Source organism: Rissa tridactyla, chromosome 10 (assembly GCF_028500815.1).
Source record: "Rissa tridactyla isolate bRisTri1 chromosome 10, bRisTri1.patW.cur.20221130, whole genome shotgun sequence".
Lineage (NCBI taxonomy): Eukaryota > Metazoa > Chordata > Aves > Charadriiformes > Laridae > Rissa > Rissa tridactyla.
The window spans coordinates 17,905,978-17,923,459 of NC_071475.1; the positions used below are offsets into that span (position 1 = coordinate 17,905,978).

Here is a 17,482-nt window from a genome sequence, read left to right on the forward strand (position 1 = left end):
AGCAGATTATGCTCTTCTTACTTCACCCTCTCAACCTCTGACAGCTTGTAATACAAATAAGAAACCAACGTGAGAACCATTCTGAAGCTTATTTTACTAGGCTTAAGTATTCCCGAGACATTAGATAGACCAGGTGTTAATTATGAGGAACAGATTTAAAGGGTATTCTGCTCCACTGGCCTGCCCCCTTCTATATTAATGCAAGATGCTTGAAAGTGTAAGACTTGAACCGAAATACTAAAATGCCAAAGGTTTCCATTCTAATCTAGCATTGCACATAAAACATCTGCTGCAATAAAGACCCTGATGATGAATCAGTCGCCCCTGTTTTATAAGCGCCATTGGAACTATGTGGGTAAGGTAAAAGATGAAAAAAGAAGAGGTTATGTTTGTGTGCCATACCTCCAGCTCACAACTCCGTATTTCTCTGGAAACGTCAACATTCCTTCATCCTAGAATGATGGCTACCCATTTCTATTCTACACGCAAGATTTTTATGATACAGGCATAATTCTGAGTCCACTACTCCGTAGGCAAAGGCAGCACACATTTTGTAAAGCTCTAATCATTCTTTCCTGCCATCAAGTCCAACCCCCAGGCTGGACGGGGCTTTGAGCAACCTGGTCTAGGGGAGGTTGCCCCTGCCCATGGCAGGGGGCTGGAACCAGATGATCTTTAAGGTCCCTTGCAACCTAAACTATCCCGTGATTCTAAGTCCTTCTCCCTCATGTAGAAACCAAGAAAAAGCCAACATTAAAGGACGAGTGCCTTGCAAATCTTCAGGAGTACACAATGAATTTGAAAGTCTTTGTTCTTTTTCTACTGTAACCAGAATGTGTAAACGCATTAATCCATAAATCTGATTGTTCTTCAAAAAGCTACACACACACACGCACAAACGTGAACAAAATAAACATTGCTTTTCTGAATGTCACCTGGTTACACTGGTTGGGTTATTCAGAAAGCAGTCATTTGGATCATCTCCAAAGCCAAAGACATATGAAAGGTTGATGATTTGCTGTATCATCTCAGTCACTACATACAGTTTCACTGTTTTATGTGTTTAACATAGCCTTCCATTACATGACATTAATACAATTTTTCCCCACTTCCTTACAGCAACTGCAATAAAAACCATTACCATCTAAAATAAAACACATACACAGTTTAGGGGAATGGACATGGCGGTTTCACCCTCGAGGAAATGTATTGTCACATATACTCACCATCTATCATCATTGACCGGGACAATCAGCACGCCTTTTTTCCATATTATTAAGCAGCCAATGGACTAGAAAGATTCAACGCTCCTACTGTATGCTTGGTGTTATTTATAAATTCTTACTTTGGGAAAAAAAAAAATTATCATCTTCTACTTCAAAAGGTGACACAGAGTGTGTTGGGAAGGCTTTGATAGCAGAATATTTTTCTCAGTTTACATCTCTGTTTTTGCTCTTTTGTAAAACTACATGAAGATGCTTCCACTTATTTTATATTTTTCAATAGAAAAATTGCTATAGTAGGACATCTCACAAAGATACAATCAAACTTATGAAAAGATATGTAAATAACTGCAGTGTGTGCTGTTTTCTTACCAATAATAAAGGCTAAACCAAGAAGTTTTTTGGCCAAACCAAGGAAGAATGTGAACATTACTCTACCACTTTTACAATGAGTTTGAGCCTTTATAAATAGTTTCCTTACCTTATAGTAAGCCTTCGCATTGTTAAAGAGAAGCTGAAAATCAGCAGTCAGCACATTCACATCATCATATTCCTCCATCTTCAGCTTTTGTTGGATTTTCATTAAATCAATTGGCTGGGAAACCACTTCATAATAATCTGGCTGATTTCTGTTGCAATGACAAAAACAAGCATTATATTCCAAGAAGTAAAACCAAAACCACAGCACTAAAGTTTGTACATGTCCGTGACTAAATAAAAGAAAGTTCCAATATATTTTTGTTACAGCTGAAAGATCTGGGCAGTGGTCTATTTGTAGGCTTACTTTATTACATATTCTGTTATGACCCTCAATTTTCTGAGTTTAAGATAAAATTCGATGTCTTACTATCTACTGCATTTTCAAGGGTTGCTTCTATTAATCTTCCCAAAATACGCCCTTAGTATTACAATGCACCACTCATGTGGAATATTTTATAGTCAAAGACACAGATGTTTTAGGCTGGTGTCACAAAAAACATTTTAAAGTAATTCAGTGTATCCTTTTTTGACCGAAAAAGGGCACCAATTTTAGCATGTCCCATTGAATAATTACATCAAATACTCAGATCGAACACTGGTGTGAAACTATGACAAATTTAGCTCAAATTTTTCACAGCTATTAATGCTGTAGTATTCCTCAATATCTACTTACTCCCTGATTAAATCTCAGGTTCAAGCCTTAACCAGAACCACGATCTTACCTTCGCTTTGGTGCCCTAATGAAAAGCTCACAAAGGAGCCTGCCCTGTTCGTCTTTGTAATCTCTGATGGTGTTGTAAAGTTCATGGCATACAGCAATCTAAAATGCAAGAAAATAATGAAAAAGAAGAAAAACTTAAGGAGGTAACAAATCAAAGACTGCTTACAATGGGAAAGACAAGCTGCTAATCCACAGCGTGCTCTAAAGCAGAAGTGTGAAGAAATTGGTGGATCTCATACATTAGAACGACACTTGACAAGTATGCCAGGTACTGCAGAATTTTAATTTATTTTTTTGAACATAGGAAGCTTTCTTTCAATGCTAATTCTAAGTAAAAAACCCAAAATGTAAATTAATTCAGTACAATTCTCTCCTAGTTATAGACATCTAAAACAACGACAAGGTTCTTCTGCCCTGCAATTAATTAAAATTAGACTGTTAACTCAAAGGTATAACAGAGACACTGTACACTTCAGCAATCACTGCCTGTGCCGTTCCCCGCTTATCTCACTCTGCATTCACTATTCAGACACAGTTCTCAACTTCTGCGCGTTATGGTATCAGCTCCTTCTCCAACATCCTTCCATCTGCTAAAATCATCAGCAAAAAAAGAAAAGCAGCAAAAGGGAAAGGGGAAAGAAAAAGATGAAACTGGGGGGGGGGCAAGAACAAGCCAAAGCTGAATGAGATTCTAAACAAAGCTTAGCCAAGGCGCCAACAGATTCAGGGCCAGTGTATATGTGTTACATACGATAATCCATTTTATAATCCAGCATTTCCCAAACAGGGACACAGTATCCCAAGGCAAAAGAGTTGTGCATAATAAGAAGGTACTAACAGGATCTACAGTTGGGAGATTGGAAAGTCTCCTCCTCTTTCTGCTTGGGCCTGGTATATTCGTGGAGTGGTGGCCATCATCAAAGTCTCCTCCACTGACGCTGCTGGAAGGTGAGGTAGCTCTTCGCCTCTTGGAACCCATGGAATCCAACTTCTTCTATAATGAAGAGAAATGTTCTTAAACTCATGGCATTGCATCCAAACCCTCTGGTGAGAGCTAAATAAGAAGCTAGCAATGCTTTAGGATGAGTCACTTATGTTTGTTATATGCTACAGTTCGGTTAAGCCATATATCTAAACACCAGATTTTTTAAAATTGGGAGGAGTAAAGGGAAATCAAAATGGTCCTGCAGTTTTATAGCCACTAATGACAGCAATGTCAGAAAGCCCAGGGCTCATAGTGATGAAGATGAATTTAGCAGCGCTCACTAGGATATGTTCTTAAACCATCTACATTTTGATACCTCATCCTATGCATGACAACTAAGCGAGAACCGCTGTTTTAAAGGAAAGAGCTGTACAGAGACAAGTGCTCAGTTCTAGTGCAGAAGCAGGTCATTCCATGTCAAATTAAAAAAAGAAACAAACAAACAAAAACCCCAAACAAAAAACTCCACAAACAAAATATATTACAAACTAAAATTCAAATGGCTACTGAATACCTTGTCTTAGACTCAAGCCAAAAAAAGGTCTGGAGCATGGTGTGACCCACCACTCCCACTTTATGTGTGGGATGAATGGCTCGACCATCGAGAAGTAGAAAAAGCCAGCTCCTTTTTTGGCCATAGTTTTCCATTTATCAACACAAACAGTGACAAATTAATAACCACCATCCAACAACTATGGTGATTTACAGAACAAGTTGTTGGCTCTTTACCAACTTCCAGCGACAGCATCATAAAAATATCTTTATTTGTAGCTGTCTCAAAGGCTGAAGACAGAACAGGTCCATCTATCCCAGCCTATGCTCATTTTCCAACCAAATCAAGGAATTTCTTCTAGGAAGCACTCAGTTAATTTACAAGCTATGGCAGCACAACATAACCACATTAGAGCATTTATGTTAGAGACAGAATTAATTTCAAGCACACAACTGAGATGAATAAGGCAGGAATAATTAACAGTTAGGATAAAGAAAAGCTAAAGCCTAATGCAGAGAAATGGAGAGAATGGTGTACATGCAATCAATAATTTACCAGATTTACCAGAGTACAACCAGCACCTCGAAAAGCCAGTCTCCTCATAGTGTCTGATGGGCAAGTACAGATACTGGGAGAAGGTAACACTAAGAGTGGCAAATCAGCAATGGTGTTAGTACAGTCAAAACTGGAAGACAAGAAAAAGGAAAGAGAGAGAGAGAAGAAAATTGAGAGTAGATACAGACAGATTATTAAATATTATTAATAAATATAATATAGACAGATTATTGAAGAATAAAGTCGAAGAATAAAGTCGAAGAATAAATTGAATAATTACTGTGACAGAAAAAAGCAAGGAACAGAAGGTAACTTTTTTTAGCCCAGCAAAAACTCTACAGAGTAATTTTGTACACAGAACGCTAGACATTTCTATAATTTTTACAGTAAAAACACATTTCTCTAATGTTCCTGAATACATACTACAGATTTCACAGTCACTTGCAAGAGAATGATTCATCAAGCTGAGCAGGGAATAAACGTTAAGGGATATCTGACCAGCGAGTAAAAACCAGAAAGCAGTAAAACTTACAGAATGCAAAGTAGTACATTGCTTAAAAAAATAAGAAAATAATTTATAAGGTCAAGAAACATTCAGTAGACTCTCTAGTGATGATGCACTTCCATTAGTCTTCAGTATCGTCTGATATGTAAGTAACATCAAGGATCCAACCATACAGGTTCACTAAAGATGTACCTGGTTTGACTTCTAAGCAGTCTCCGAGTCTAATTTTTTTTCAGAAATTCCATGCGAAATGTACAGAACCATTTTATGGCAAAATGATTGCTTCTGTTTAGTTCATACAGCTACCGTCTTCAGTAAAACCCCAGAGAGATTGTTTTCCTCTTCGGTATTCTGGACATTATCGTAACACATGCATACAGAGAATCTTTGTGCTCTATTAGCAGGCAATTCATCTCAGGAATGGACAACCAGCCTGTTGCTTTTGGCACTGCCTCCAACTTTTATCTGAGAGCTACAGTGTCCAATGGCTAACAGCAGGCGCGTGCTGATGGGGAGGCTGCTAGAAAACACAAGTCCTTGCTTGTGAAAGAAAGGCAGGAGGGATCAATGGAATCAATAATTCTGGTTCACCCAGGAACCCAAAGGCACACTCAGTCCAACGCTATCCTGAAATAAAGATTTGGGGCACCCCCAAGCAGCACCTGCCTGCAAACTGCATACACGCTTCTCCGGGTCCGTTACCTGAGGCACATGTGCTGTGGCACTTGGCCAGACGCTGGTGTATGCTTGTACAATCGAGACACCTGGCCATTCTGCACACAGCCTCCAAAAACATTCTTCTCCTCTAATAACCAAGGAAGGTGCAAAACACGTATCACAGTCTGAACAACATCATGAATACTCAGTGAGAGAACAGCTTACGTAAAACTCCTACCAAATGTCAGGCTCCAAAATGCAAACTTTTCTCTAGATCTCCGTGCTCCTGAACACAGATAATCCTACTGTGCACGGAAATGTATTGTTTTGCTTAAGAACGCATCTCCTAGACTTTCTTCTGCAATGTAGCTGCTCAACAGGCGCACCGAGAATCTCCACCGCTACAAACAAGTCACCTCCCGTGCAACAGGAGCTTGGGCATCTACTTAATAATCGCTCACATCGCCCATAAAAATGTCACATAACCATAGACATCTCTATAAGAAATGCTTTGGCCATTAGTAATATACGTGTATACTAATATATACACAACGGGCAAAAGATTGTCTCTCCTGAACTCCTGTACTACTACTGATCACAAGCATTACCTCGTCTAACCTCATTAAATAAGCAGTTTTCACGTGCATTTGAGACAACACACTTAAAACGAGCCAAGGAGGTTCTAGCACACATTTCATTCTCTGCCTGCAAGTAGAAAAAAGCTAAAAGCCAGCAGATACCACAGAAAGTATTTTATCGTTATCAGGATCTCCCACATTTCAACAGAAATACTCAATAAACCATGGTAAATTTAGCAAATGGAACAAGGGAGGGAAACAGCCCAAATTTCTCCCGATTGTCGACCGCATTGAAACCAGCTACACCACAGGAAAAGGGGGACAGCAGCAACCAGACACTATAAAAGGACGAAGTTGGCGAAGGAGTGAGAGGCACAGCAGATCCATCGTTTTATCAGCACCGGGACAAGAAACAAAGAGGCAAAAAGCACAGTTTCCCCGAACGGCCCCCCCGGCGGGCCCCTGCCCGGTTTACGAAGTGTTAACGTTGGCCGGCGAAGGAGGAGACAAAGAAAAACACCTTTTCGGGCACCGGACCGGCCTGCTCCCTCCCGGTCCGACAGGACTGTGTCCCTTCCCCGACCGCAACGGGCAGGACCCGCTCCCATCGCCCGGGCCCGCTCCGGAGGCCCCGGGAGCGGCCGCGCCGCCGCCGGTCCTCGGCCACCCGCCCGCCGCGCGGCCGCTGTCACCGCTGCGAGCCCGACCCGGGGACGGGACCGGGACGGTGGCGCGGGGAGGGCTGAGGGAGACGCCGGGACGCCGGTGAGGGACAGCGACACCGCGGGGGGGGGACGACCGCGCCCAGGGCCAGGTCCGCGGCGGGAGGCGGGGACGCGGGAGGTGACAGGAGGAGGCGGAGGGACTCGGCGCCCCCGGGCCCGGCGCGGGGCCCACCGGTGGCGGAGCTGCTGCGCGGCCGGGCGGCGCTGCCTCCCCGCGGCGGCCACACAAAGGGAGGCAGCGGCCTCCTGGCTTCGGCCCGCCGCCCCGCCTGCGCGACCCCGGGCGCCGCTCCACTCACCCAGCCGGCTCCGCTCCGCCTCCGACAGCCGCGGCCGCACTCGCCCTCCGCCGCCCGCCCCGCCACCGCTGCTGCTGCAGCCGCCGGTGCCGCCGCCGCCCCGTACCGCCGAGCCCGCCGCTGCCGCAAAGCCCGCCCGGCCGCCAAACGCGCCGAGCCCGCGCGACACCTCCGGCGAGGAAGGACCGCTTCGCTTTACGGCAGCGCCCGCCGGCGGGAGGAGGAAGGAGCGCGGCCTTCCACGTGGAGCGGCGGCTGAGCGCGGCCCGGCGGCGCCATGAAGCGGCCCAGTGAGCGCCGGGCCGGGGCGGTGGGAGCAGGGGCGGGCTGAGGGCGGTATCGCCGGTGAGGGAGGGCAGCGGGATGGCACCGGGGGAATAGCGGCGCGTTGAGGGCGGGGGGGGCGGGGAGCAGCCGCCTGTGGCCGAGCGAACGGCGGCGGCCCGGGGCGGGGGATTCGGACACCGGGGCTCAAGGGAACGGTGGCGGCTGGCGGCGATGGGAGCGCGGCCGCTTCCCCGGGAGGCGGGAGGACGGCGGGGAGCTGACGGGCCCGGTGTCTTGCAGAGCTGAAGAAGGCCAGCAAGAGGCTGACCTGCCACAAGCGCTACAAGATCCAGAAGAAGGTGAGTCCCGGCGGGCGGCCGGCCCCGGGCAGGGGGGTGTCTCTTCCTAATTAAAGTGTAGCTTTACGATGAGACATTATGCAATCGAAACAATTCAATCTAAAGTCTGAAACGTACCGTTTTTTACTCTATATCTGTAAATAGGAGGGTTATATATCTCCCCCCCGCTTTTTTTTTTGCCTTAGACTGAGAAAATATTCTTGTTCCTGTCTTCAGATCAGAGAACACCACCGAAAAGTAAGGAAAGAAGCCAAAAAACGTGGACGCAAAAAGCCCAAGAAAGATCCCGGTGTTCCCAGTGCCGCACCATTTAAGGAAGAGCTTCTACGGGAAGCGGAGCAAAGAAAGCAGAGGGTAAAATACAGTTTGTGTTAAAGAGGACAAGAACTGAGACTATTCCTGTTTTCAAGGCAGCTTTGTGTGCATGCGTGCGTGCCCAGAGGTGCAATCATGGGAGACTGTAAATGGTCTGAGTAGATACATACTGTGGAGAAATAATATATTTATTTCCAGTATTATACAGTGTGTAACAATTCACTCTCGTATTTTTAACCTTCGTTTCATCACTGTGTGTATAAACATGCTGGAAGCATCATTTCTAATGTAATCAGAATTGCCTGTGATGCTAAGATACATAGACGTCTCATCAGAACGCTAAAAGCATCTTGGTATTACGTGATTGTACAAAAAATACGGATCTGCTGTCTGCAGCATGGCAGAATGTAACATGAGAGCAGCACCCTTACCAATTGTGATGTGGTTGCTGCACAGCTGTTATTTTGGGGTCCAGTTAATGGATGTGTTGCCTCTGGGTTTGAGGCAGTTGAAGGCAAAAGTATTCTTTTCAGAGGAGGATGCAAAAAAAGTTCCCAGTGTCACTTGGGCAGCCATAACTTCTAACTAAGCTTTGATCAGAAATAAATAAATGGGGAGAAAAAACAGTCTTCCTTACCACTTTCTAGTGTGTTTTATCTGGCTTGGGTTTTTGTTTGCCATCAGCTTGAAGAACTAAAACAAAAGCAGAAGCTCAATAGACAGAAAGAACATGAAAAGAAGAGGAAGCTTGAAGCAAAAAAGAATGCAGCCAAAATCAAAGAAAAAGCAGAAGGAAAGGTAGGTGTCTGGTATGATTTTGATTCTTTGAAGCTTATAGAATCAATAAAAGTCACCCTGAAACTACATCTTCTTAAGCAGTACGTTATGTGTTATATTTTCATGCTGTATATGCATGCAAGTATAATACACTAATTCTCAGTTAAATCATTCCCTTTCACTTTTATTTGCATTCAGGAATCCTCTGGCAAATCTAAAGCAAAGACTAACAAACTGCTGGATAAAAATTCAAAGAAATCATTTTGCAGGGAGCTCAAGAAGGTGAGACACTTCAGCTATTTTTATATAATTTGATGAGAGTCAGCAATGAGACCACTTGTTATTTTCCTTTTTTGCACTGCTGTGCAGCTGCTAGAGAGTATACAGGTTGCTTGTGATAAACTTCAACACTGATATAAGGGATTTTACAACAGAAACTGTGAGGGTTTCAGTCTTATCTGGTGTGAGCTGCCGAGACATCCAGCACTTTGAGGCATTAAAGCCAATGTCAGTACGTACTGACTGATCAAAGAGCTCTTGTAGTAATGAGGTACTAGTGCCTAAGGATTTCTTGCTTTTGGAGGAAAAAAATGAAAATTGCTTCAGCTTTCTGGTTTGTAGTTCAGAATAAAGGAGCTCAAACAGGAACAGTTGTATGAAAACTCCCCAGTCGTTCTGTGAAATTCAACAGGAACTCTTGTAAGCCACATCTGTTCCAGAGTTGTCATCTGTCAAATGGTCTGTCATTTTGAGAGTCTTCTCTCTTTTTTTCTACCCAGGTGATTGAGGCCTCAGACGTGGTTCTAGAGGTTTTGGATGCAAGAGATCCAATGGGCTGCCGGTGTCCTCAACTGGAGCAAGCTGTAACTTGCTCTGGAGGAGACAAAAAGCTACTGTTGGTTCTGAACAAAATTGGTAAGAAGCACAGGTTTTCTTCAAGCGTTTCTTGGTCACTGTGTGCACTGTGGTTCTGTGAGCTATGAAGATTCCTTTCTTCCATCTGAGATTCTATTGAAGACATAAGATCCAACTCTGAGCTCACTGCGCTACTGAAGAGGTCACATTTCCTCCATGTTTTAGTCTAGTTTGCTGAGAGAATATCACAGACGTAAATGCACGTTAGCCCCTTTCTTTTGCAATAACTTCTGAGGGCATTGGCCAGTTTCAGCCAAATTGGACAGAAGTTAAAGATCTTACAATTCTTAACATTTTTGTGAATGTAAGTGAGCAGGCAGAGGTCACAATGCTGGCCCCCACCGAGGCAATGGTGAGTTAAAGATCAGCAAATTAATGCAATATTGTATTTGAAATTTGGTTTGGGGAAGTATTTTCTCTCTTCCATTCCTGTACGAAAGAACGCACATAAACGCAGGTGAAAACAGCTAAAAAGGCTGGAAATTACTAGGTTGGCAGCAGCACAAAAAAAAAAGAAAAGGAACTACCAAGAGCGACAGCAAGAGCAAAGTGAACTTTGTATTAGAGTAGCTTTTGCAGGGATGATGCTTCACAGAACATCACACTCTGTACCATACAAAGTCTCCTAGCAAGACTCCAGCATTAAAAACCTGATACAGGGGCCAGAAGTGTAAATGTGGTATGTTCTGCTTGAGGCAAAAAATAAAGACTAGAACTTGCAACACTGGATACTTGTGGGGAACATACCCACTACTCTACTAGTTTTCAGACAAACATTATTTGTTAGAAAGAAACATACTAAACAGATAAAATAGAGCCTGATTCCTGATTCCACATTAGATTTCCTCCACGCAGTGATATCTAAGATTCAGAGGAGTGAAAGGACTGTGCTCTTTTTTCCCAGATTTAGTGCCAAAGGAAAACTTGGAGAAATGGTTGAATTATTTGAAGAAGGAGTTTCCAACGATTGCTTTTAAATCAGCAACACTGATGAAGGACAGGACTATGGTAAGAGCGCTGCAGGCTGTCTTATGACTAAGTTGTATGTGTTTGCAATCGTATGTGTTGAGAAACAGGAACTCTTGTTCTTTAAGATTCCTTTTCCCTTAGTTTGATAATACTGTTGCGACTGATGGATATGCCTTTGCACTTTGACTAAGTGGTACTGTGGGGCAATTCGTGCTGTTGAAATACATAGTCGTTTGTGCCCAGGATGCTGGACTAGAGTAAAAGCAAGCCTTTTTTACTGTAAGAAGGACAGTGAGGGGAGTAAGATGAGGAATTTTTCATTTTCTATGTAGGATGGTTGCACCAGTTACTTCTGAATTGTTTTGTAGGTAAAGTGGTGCACACTATACTACTGCATTCATGAAATAATGTCAGGTTCTACCTTTTTTAATGAAGAGTATAAAGGGGTTAGCTCCTTGTGTCCTAGTCTCAACTCTTGAAGATGCTAGTTCGAGTCATACGTATATTAATACATAATGCTTCACATGTCTTAACCCTGATAACAGCATAGTGAAATAGACCCACCTGCAGAATGGTACAGAAACTGCAACGCAGAGAGCAGTCCTGAAGTCCTTAAAAAAAAATAATTGAAGTCCCTTGAGTGAATCTGCAGATTTAAAGATTCTACCATCTGAACATACACTGTTATTTTATCGTTGCACAACAAACCCGCAGCGCAGCCTGAACTGAAATCACAAGCCCTATTAGTCAGTTCACGTTCCTTTTTCTCTTAGTAGTTGATGGCTGCCTTTTTTTAGCGTCACTTAACTGATTAGCCAATTCCTTATTAAAATAATTTCTTCTGTTCAGAAGAACACAGTAACATCTAATAGAGGACAGGAGTCAGAAACGTTACAGTAGATAAAGAAATCTAAGCATACATATTTGTCTTCCTAAATAGCTCCTGAGTGTGGTGTGTTGTTCAGGTTTTTTGCCTTTGAATCCTGTAGCAGGAACAGTTCACAAAAAGACGTGCACGTGTTGATTTATCAAGAACCACTGAATGCTTTGGAAGCAAATGCCTTTTGAAACTTCTTCAAGACCACGTCAGGACTCAAGACAAAGCCATTCAGGTTGGGGTAGTAGGTAAGTGTTTAGAGAGACAGGAGTTACCTTCTCCTCCCATTAAGCTTTTGTATTCTGTATTACAAATTGGGTAAAACAACTAACACATGAGTTGCTTTTGGGCTTTCTAGTCACTGCTCTTACTTTCAGCTAAGACTCACTGTTGTAGTACTTCAGTTGGCAACAGTCTATGTTGCACTTAGATGCATGTAGTGTATGTGATCTCTGGAAGGCACACTGTGTGAGGCCTTAGTGGATTCAGCAGCTTAGGGAAACAAGAGAAGCAGTTCACATACCATGCAGCTTGCACTGCCTTCCTACCTGATAAGATTTGCAGTGTTACATCCAGTGATGTCTTTCATGCCCCTGCTATTATCAGTGTGAGAAATGAGGATACAGACTTTGTCTTACTTCTGTAGTGAAGACTTCAGATCCAACTCTGATCTCACACTGAAGATATACTTTACTTTACCAAAGACACCTGGAAGAAGCAGTTTTGATCAGTGTTACATAGGCTGAGTTTTCTTATTTAATTTACAAGGATTTATGTGGTTTCCTTTAGGTTTCCCTAATGTGGGAAAGAGCAGCATAATCAACAGTCTTAAAGGAGTTCGTGCTTGCAATGTTGGCCTAACAAGAGGTGTTACCAAGTAAGCTGAGTCTGATAAAAGCTGTTAATTTCCCTGTTTGTTTTTGTGTTCTGATTACCTTGAGTTTGTTTGTGTACAGTTTCCATCCATTAAGGGCAAAGTATGACCCTGTGTGCAGTTTTAAATGCAGGTTTCAAGTTGCCAGGATGAAAGATTCTGATCTGTGTGATGACAGCTGTCACGAGAGAATAGTGTATAAGCTTGCTCTTTATGTACATTTGGATTTCTGTCCTACGCAAAGCATATGATGAGAAAACACTGAAACTGACTCTCTGTATGAAGTGCATTCAGTCCAACACTGAGCTTTGTGGTTTGCATCCCTCACTGTTACCAGTCCTTTGCTAGTTGATTACCTTTATCCACTCACAGTGCATTTCTCTCTGAATAGGTCCATGCAAATTGTACACATTGATAAACAGACAAAGATCTTAGACAGTCCAAGTATAATTGCAGATCCTTCCAACAACACCCTGGCTCTGGCCTTGAGAACTATCCTAAATACTGAAGAAACAGCCTCAGCAGGTGTGCTTGAAGGAGTAGATGCCATTCTAAATCATTGTAGTAAACAGCAGGTGAGCTCCACCTTTTCTACATCTCTTACTGCATTTGACTTGTCTTACAGGTTTCTTAGGCCAATAACGAAAGTTTGTTTCACTTCAACTAATTGGTAGCTTTTCTACTGCTTTCTCCTAACTATACAGAGTGGCAAACTTTGGCTAGTGTATCCAACACTAAGTGTGGTCTTTCATCCTTACAAATGGCAAACAGAAACAGCATGCCACAATCCTGTCAGCCAGAGTCTGTTTTCCCAATAACTTTCCCGATTTTTAAAAAACACTGCTTTTAAGATCTCATCATAGTATCACAGAGTGAAAAATGAAGATATTCTGACTGCTTCCTATTATTACAGTGAAGACCTCAGATCCAACTCTGATTTCACTCTAGTTTCAAGTAGATTAACCTAAGCCCAATTCCCATTCAGTTCTGTGATAACTGTTTTTTCACAAACCACTGTGCTGTCTCTATACACCCACTAGTGTGGGTGAATGGCAAATGAATTTGTTGATGAAGTAGGCAGTTTGCTTTGTAATGTTTACTCCCACATGCAAGAGGAAAACGGCTCTTCGCATACTTGTTCATCCTCATTGTAACCTGATTTGCTTTTTTATTCCTAAAACTAAGAGGAAAAAGTTCTGAATGCACCATTTTCTTTTGCACTAGGTAATGATGCACTATAGTATCCCAGATTTCAGGAACACTGAGGAGTTTTTGACTTTACTTGCTCAGAAAAGGGGTATGCTGAAAAAGGGAGGTGTTCCCGACATAGAGAATATAGCTAAAGTGCTACTTTGTGACTGGACAGGGTACGTATGCTATGAATTTTGCTTTATGCTGGTCACCTTTTTCATATTGTTAATCCAGCACAGCAGAAGCTCTGAGTCCTGAGAAGTACTTAGAAAGGACAGGCTGCCTTTGTTTTTTTCTTCTTTATCCCATTTTACTTTGGTAAAGAGCTGGACTGGCTAACAGATTTAGAGAACACCATCCGTGGATAATTTTCTGAAGTAGTGAAGGATACAATAGATTGATTCAAAGCATGTTGCACATTACTCTATAGACAGTTTACTGACTTCTGGTATAACTCTGTTTCCCCTCTGTTAAGGGAATTTGCCTTCCTTTCAAATACTGAGTCCATGTAGTCCTCTTCTACAGACAGGAAAGGCTATGGCAAGCTTTCTGTGGAAATTCATAGTGATTCCTATATTCTGAGGGTGGGAATAAATGTAACTCAGTAACTGAGTGACTATTTCCCTTGCTCAAGTGGTTCAGCTGCTTTTACAGCTTGTGATTTTACAGGCGAATGATTTGTGGTGACGAAGTATGCCATTTCTTTTTCCTCTCAGGAGCGGTCTGTACGCTTAATACTGTTATTGACAACTTCTGAGTCAAACAGCTATTAAACAGATTATAATAAATGAGTAGTTAGGTTGAGGAGTTTGAGAGGTTTGTGTTACAGTGATTTAACTATGTTATCTTTGGTTGTTTTTTAATGCTGATATTTTATTTTCCTAGAGCTAAAATAAGCTACCACTCACAACCTCCAGAATCTCATAGACGGCCACCATATCTTACAGAAGACATAACAGCTAAAATGCAGGAGTGCTTTAATTTAAAAAACCTAGAAGAAGAAAACAAGAACGCTGTTCAAGGTAGGACTGTTACTGTAACACACTGCTACCATTAAGAGTGGTAGTAGTAGTTCTAATGGGAGATTTTGAACGGAAGTCCTGCTAATATTTATAGGATAGCTTTGCCAATATGCAGTGAATATGAACTTTTTAAGAAAGAAAGGGATTCTGATACAAAGAACAGTGCATCTGTGTTTTGTCTTAACACAAATTACCCCTGCTAGTTCTTTGTTTCTGCTTATCTGACCTAACCCTTCTAAATAGGAAACAGGGGAAAAGAATGTTGAAGAGCACATAAACACTGGCTAATTAGGCCAACAAAATACATTTTACTCAGTACAATCTATGCTCAAATCCAAGTCTCTCAGCTCCTAGCAGTCTTCTCTAGATGCCTCAGACAAAGCTGTTCTCAGAGAATTGTCCTTTGTTCTGTCTGCTTACGTGGGAGTTTTTGTGGAAGAGAGGGGCAGGACACACTTTTTTCTAGCCCTGACCTAAAATGGCATTGCATCTGGTGCTGCCTAACAGTGACTTTAACAGACACTTTCCTATGTTTTTTCGAGCTTTAAAATGCCCCAGTCCAGCAAGCAGCATCACTTTCCAGTCAGCTGGTATGACAAATGGGACAATACAGGAAAACAAAGTAATAGAGGAAGTATCAGAGTGGGAAAACTTGGAAACAAGTATGGAGGGGGAGGAAGACGAAGAAGAGGATTTCACAGAAAGTGATGATGATCAAGATGATGTGGAAGAAAAACAGTATATCAGAGAGGTAAACCAGTGCTTCATTAGGCTGCTTCTACCTATACCCAGTCAATATCCTGCTGTAAACAGAATGTGTAGGTGCTCTGGAGCCACCAGGAGTAACCTAAAAGCTCCTGGAGGTATATAAAACAAGGGGACATCCACACTATCATCAAGTCTCTGTTAGGTTTCAGTTGCATTAGAGACTTCATTAGTGATGTCCAAATAAACACTTATGTCTGACCTCTCTGATTTGTAGGAAAGTAAAGTTCAGGTCACCAGGAAAGCAAAGCTTGGAAAACGACAAACAAGTCCTACAAATTCGGAAAAGCAGATAGCAGGTCTGTATTAAAAACCCTGGCTTGAAGGATAGGTCTCTAGTACTCTAGCACTTGGTTTCATTAACACAGGATTTTCTTTTCTCAGAAAGTGAACATTCCAATTCACTATCACTCAGCTTGGATAAGACAGCAGATGAAGACGATGCCTACGATTTTAATACAGACTATGTGTAATGAATTATGTGTGAAGACTGCGTTTGGAGACTCTTATTATTGGCTTTCAGAACAGTCATGAAGACTTGTTTTCTGGTAAAAGTTGGAGGAATGCTGCATACCAGAGCTGCTGCAAAGATTCACAATTATTACTGTGTCAAATAGTGTATATAATACTGCATCTCTCTTGATTGTTCCAGATTTTATACAAGTCTAGGAAACTGACTGTATTCAGCTTTAAGTCCTAAACTTTAATTCCTGTATTAAAAAAAAAAAAAAATCTAAGAAGTTCTTAATTGAGTCTGTTCACTTTGCCTTATAAAAAGATGTTGCAAAAGGATAAACCCCTTGTCTTTTTCTTTGAAAAATAGTGGTAAATGTTTAATTCTAGTCATGTTCAAGTAATTAAATTTCAAGTTAAGTTTTCATTTATGAAATTAAATTAAGCATCATTATTAATTAAGCATCATTTATGCCTCCATAAAATTTAATTGCTTTTCCTAGAGCATTACAGAGATGGTACCTCTAAAGCATGACTTAAGTCAGTAAGTTTCCAATATACTTTCGCAAAACTTGGAGAATTTTCATATGTAAAGGCTGGATGAAAAATATTATTTATTTTAGCTAGACATAAGGTATTTTATCTAAGTACTGAGAAAGGTAACTGAGACAGTAATCTGTCTTCACTGGGGAACAAGCTTCTTGTTCTTACGGTGCTCTTGAACAAAAGGCTTATTTCCTAATAACACCTATTATACATGGTAACAACTGGTAACTGTAAAGCAAAACATTGCCCTATTACTGTGCTCAGTAGCAAGAGAATTACCAAGAAGCCCTGCAGCTGCTCAGTGAAATAAGCATTTAGAATAAAAGCCTGACAGGGACCATCTTCCTCCTATGTGCCTGTTTTCTTCCTATTAACTTTAAACGCCTGATTTCTGTATTCTTTTTTTTTTTAATGGATAGTTGTATTTTCCCTAAACGTATTTTGAGGCATAGTCCTAAGCTGTTTAAAAAACTAATCAAGTGCAGACACAGACACACGCAGTTCATTTAAGCCGGCTAAAACACAGCCTGGTCATCAGAATTAAGTTGGTGTGGGCTGATCTAGTCCAGTATTTCAAAGTTTGGTAACTGAGCTTATTTCATTACTCCTAACTGCTTCAAGGACAAGAATAGTTCTTGTTATCAAAACTCAGGAAAGGAAACAATAGGTAACAAGCCACAGATCAGCATCCGTGACAAAAACAGAACTATAGGCAGTGACTGCAAGGACCCAAGCAGTTGGAAACCCTTTTAAATTGTAAAGCAGTACTAAAACCATGTTCATACACGTGACTGAGCCCTTTAGCTCTGTGCTACCCTGTATCACAGGCCATGCAACGCTGAGCTCATCACTGCATTGACACAAAGCCGTTTATCTAAACATCCTACACTGAGGACTGTTCACATGCAGTACTATTGAATAAAAACGACAA

At 41.8% G+C, this 17,482-nt stretch overlaps 2 protein-coding genes and 4 non-coding genes across 22 annotated transcripts in view; 5 read left to right on the top strand and 1 right to left on the bottom strand.

Annotated features, from left to right (window-relative positions):
- Nucleotides 1–7,352, bottom strand: part of PBRM1 (polybromo 1) — a 65,432-nt gene extending 58,080 nt beyond the window's left edge. For 6 of the 17 annotated variants that reach the window (XM_054216676.1, XM_054216672.1, XM_054216677.1 and 3 more), the window contains exons 1-5: nt 7,222–7,334; nt 4,458–4,587; nt 3,263–3,418; nt 2,426–2,523; nt 1,705–1,852 (exon numbers count right to left, since the gene is read on the bottom strand). In XM_054216676.1, the coding sequence (XP_054072651.1) occupies nt 1,705–1,852; nt 2,426–2,523; nt 3,263–3,418; nt 4,458–4,505 (450 nt within the window). In that variant the 5' untranslated portion in view covers nt 4,506–4,587; nt 7,222–7,334. Of the gene's footprint in view, nt 1–1,704; nt 1,853–2,425; nt 2,524–3,262; nt 3,419–4,457; nt 4,588–6,717; nt 6,738–7,221 lie in introns of those variants that run through there. The other 11 variants (XM_054216681.1, XM_054216673.1, XM_054216678.1 and 8 more) reach the window with 6 other exon arrangements.
- Nucleotides 7,353–7,374: 22 nt separating this feature from the next.
- GNL3 (G protein nucleolar 3) lies at nt 7,375–16,902 on the top strand. The gene is made up of 15 exons (XM_054216686.1): nt 7,375–7,511; nt 7,789–7,847; nt 8,064–8,201; nt 8,847–8,960; nt 9,138–9,221; nt 9,719–9,854; nt 10,759–10,862; nt 11,813–11,948; nt 12,490–12,577; nt 12,966–13,149; nt 13,799–13,941; nt 14,651–14,787; nt 15,330–15,538; nt 15,770–15,851; nt 15,937–16,902. Exons 1-15 carry the CDS (start codon nt 7,499–7,501, stop codon nt 16,023–16,025), a joined length of 1,716 nt encoding a protein of 571 aa, XP_054072661.1. The 5' UTR covers nt 7,375–7,498; the 3' UTR covers nt 16,026–16,902.
- On the top strand, nt 9,914–9,988 carry LOC128915913 (small nucleolar RNA SNORD19). Its single transcript, XR_008468802.1, has one exon. It is a non-coding gene; the product is annotated as a small nucleolar RNA SNORD19 (small nucleolar RNA).
- LOC128915914 (small nucleolar RNA SNORD19) lies at nt 12,310–12,383 on the top strand. Its single transcript, XR_008468803.1, has one exon. It is a non-coding gene; the product is annotated as a small nucleolar RNA SNORD19 (small nucleolar RNA).
- LOC128915916 (small nucleolar RNA SNORD69) lies at nt 12,810–12,889 on the top strand. The gene has a single exon (XR_008468805.1). It is a non-coding gene; the product is annotated as a small nucleolar RNA SNORD69 (small nucleolar RNA).
- LOC128915915 (small nucleolar RNA SNORD19) lies at nt 13,449–13,524 on the top strand. Its single transcript, XR_008468804.1, has one exon. It is a non-coding gene; the product is annotated as a small nucleolar RNA SNORD19 (small nucleolar RNA).
- Nucleotides 16,903–17,482: the final 580 nt, after the last annotated feature.

Excerpts from the sequence above, each read along its gene's own strand:
- GNL3 (XM_054216686.1), top strand. Across the intron at positions 7,848-8,063 it reads GCTACAAGATCCAGAAGAAG|ATCAGAGAACACCACCGAAA; the intron begins GTGAGTCCCGGC and ends TCCTGTCTTCAG. Across the intron at positions 12,578-12,965 it reads CTAACAAGAGGTGTTACCAA|GTCCATGCAAATTGTACACA; the intron begins GTAAGCTGAGTC and ends CTCTCTGAATAG.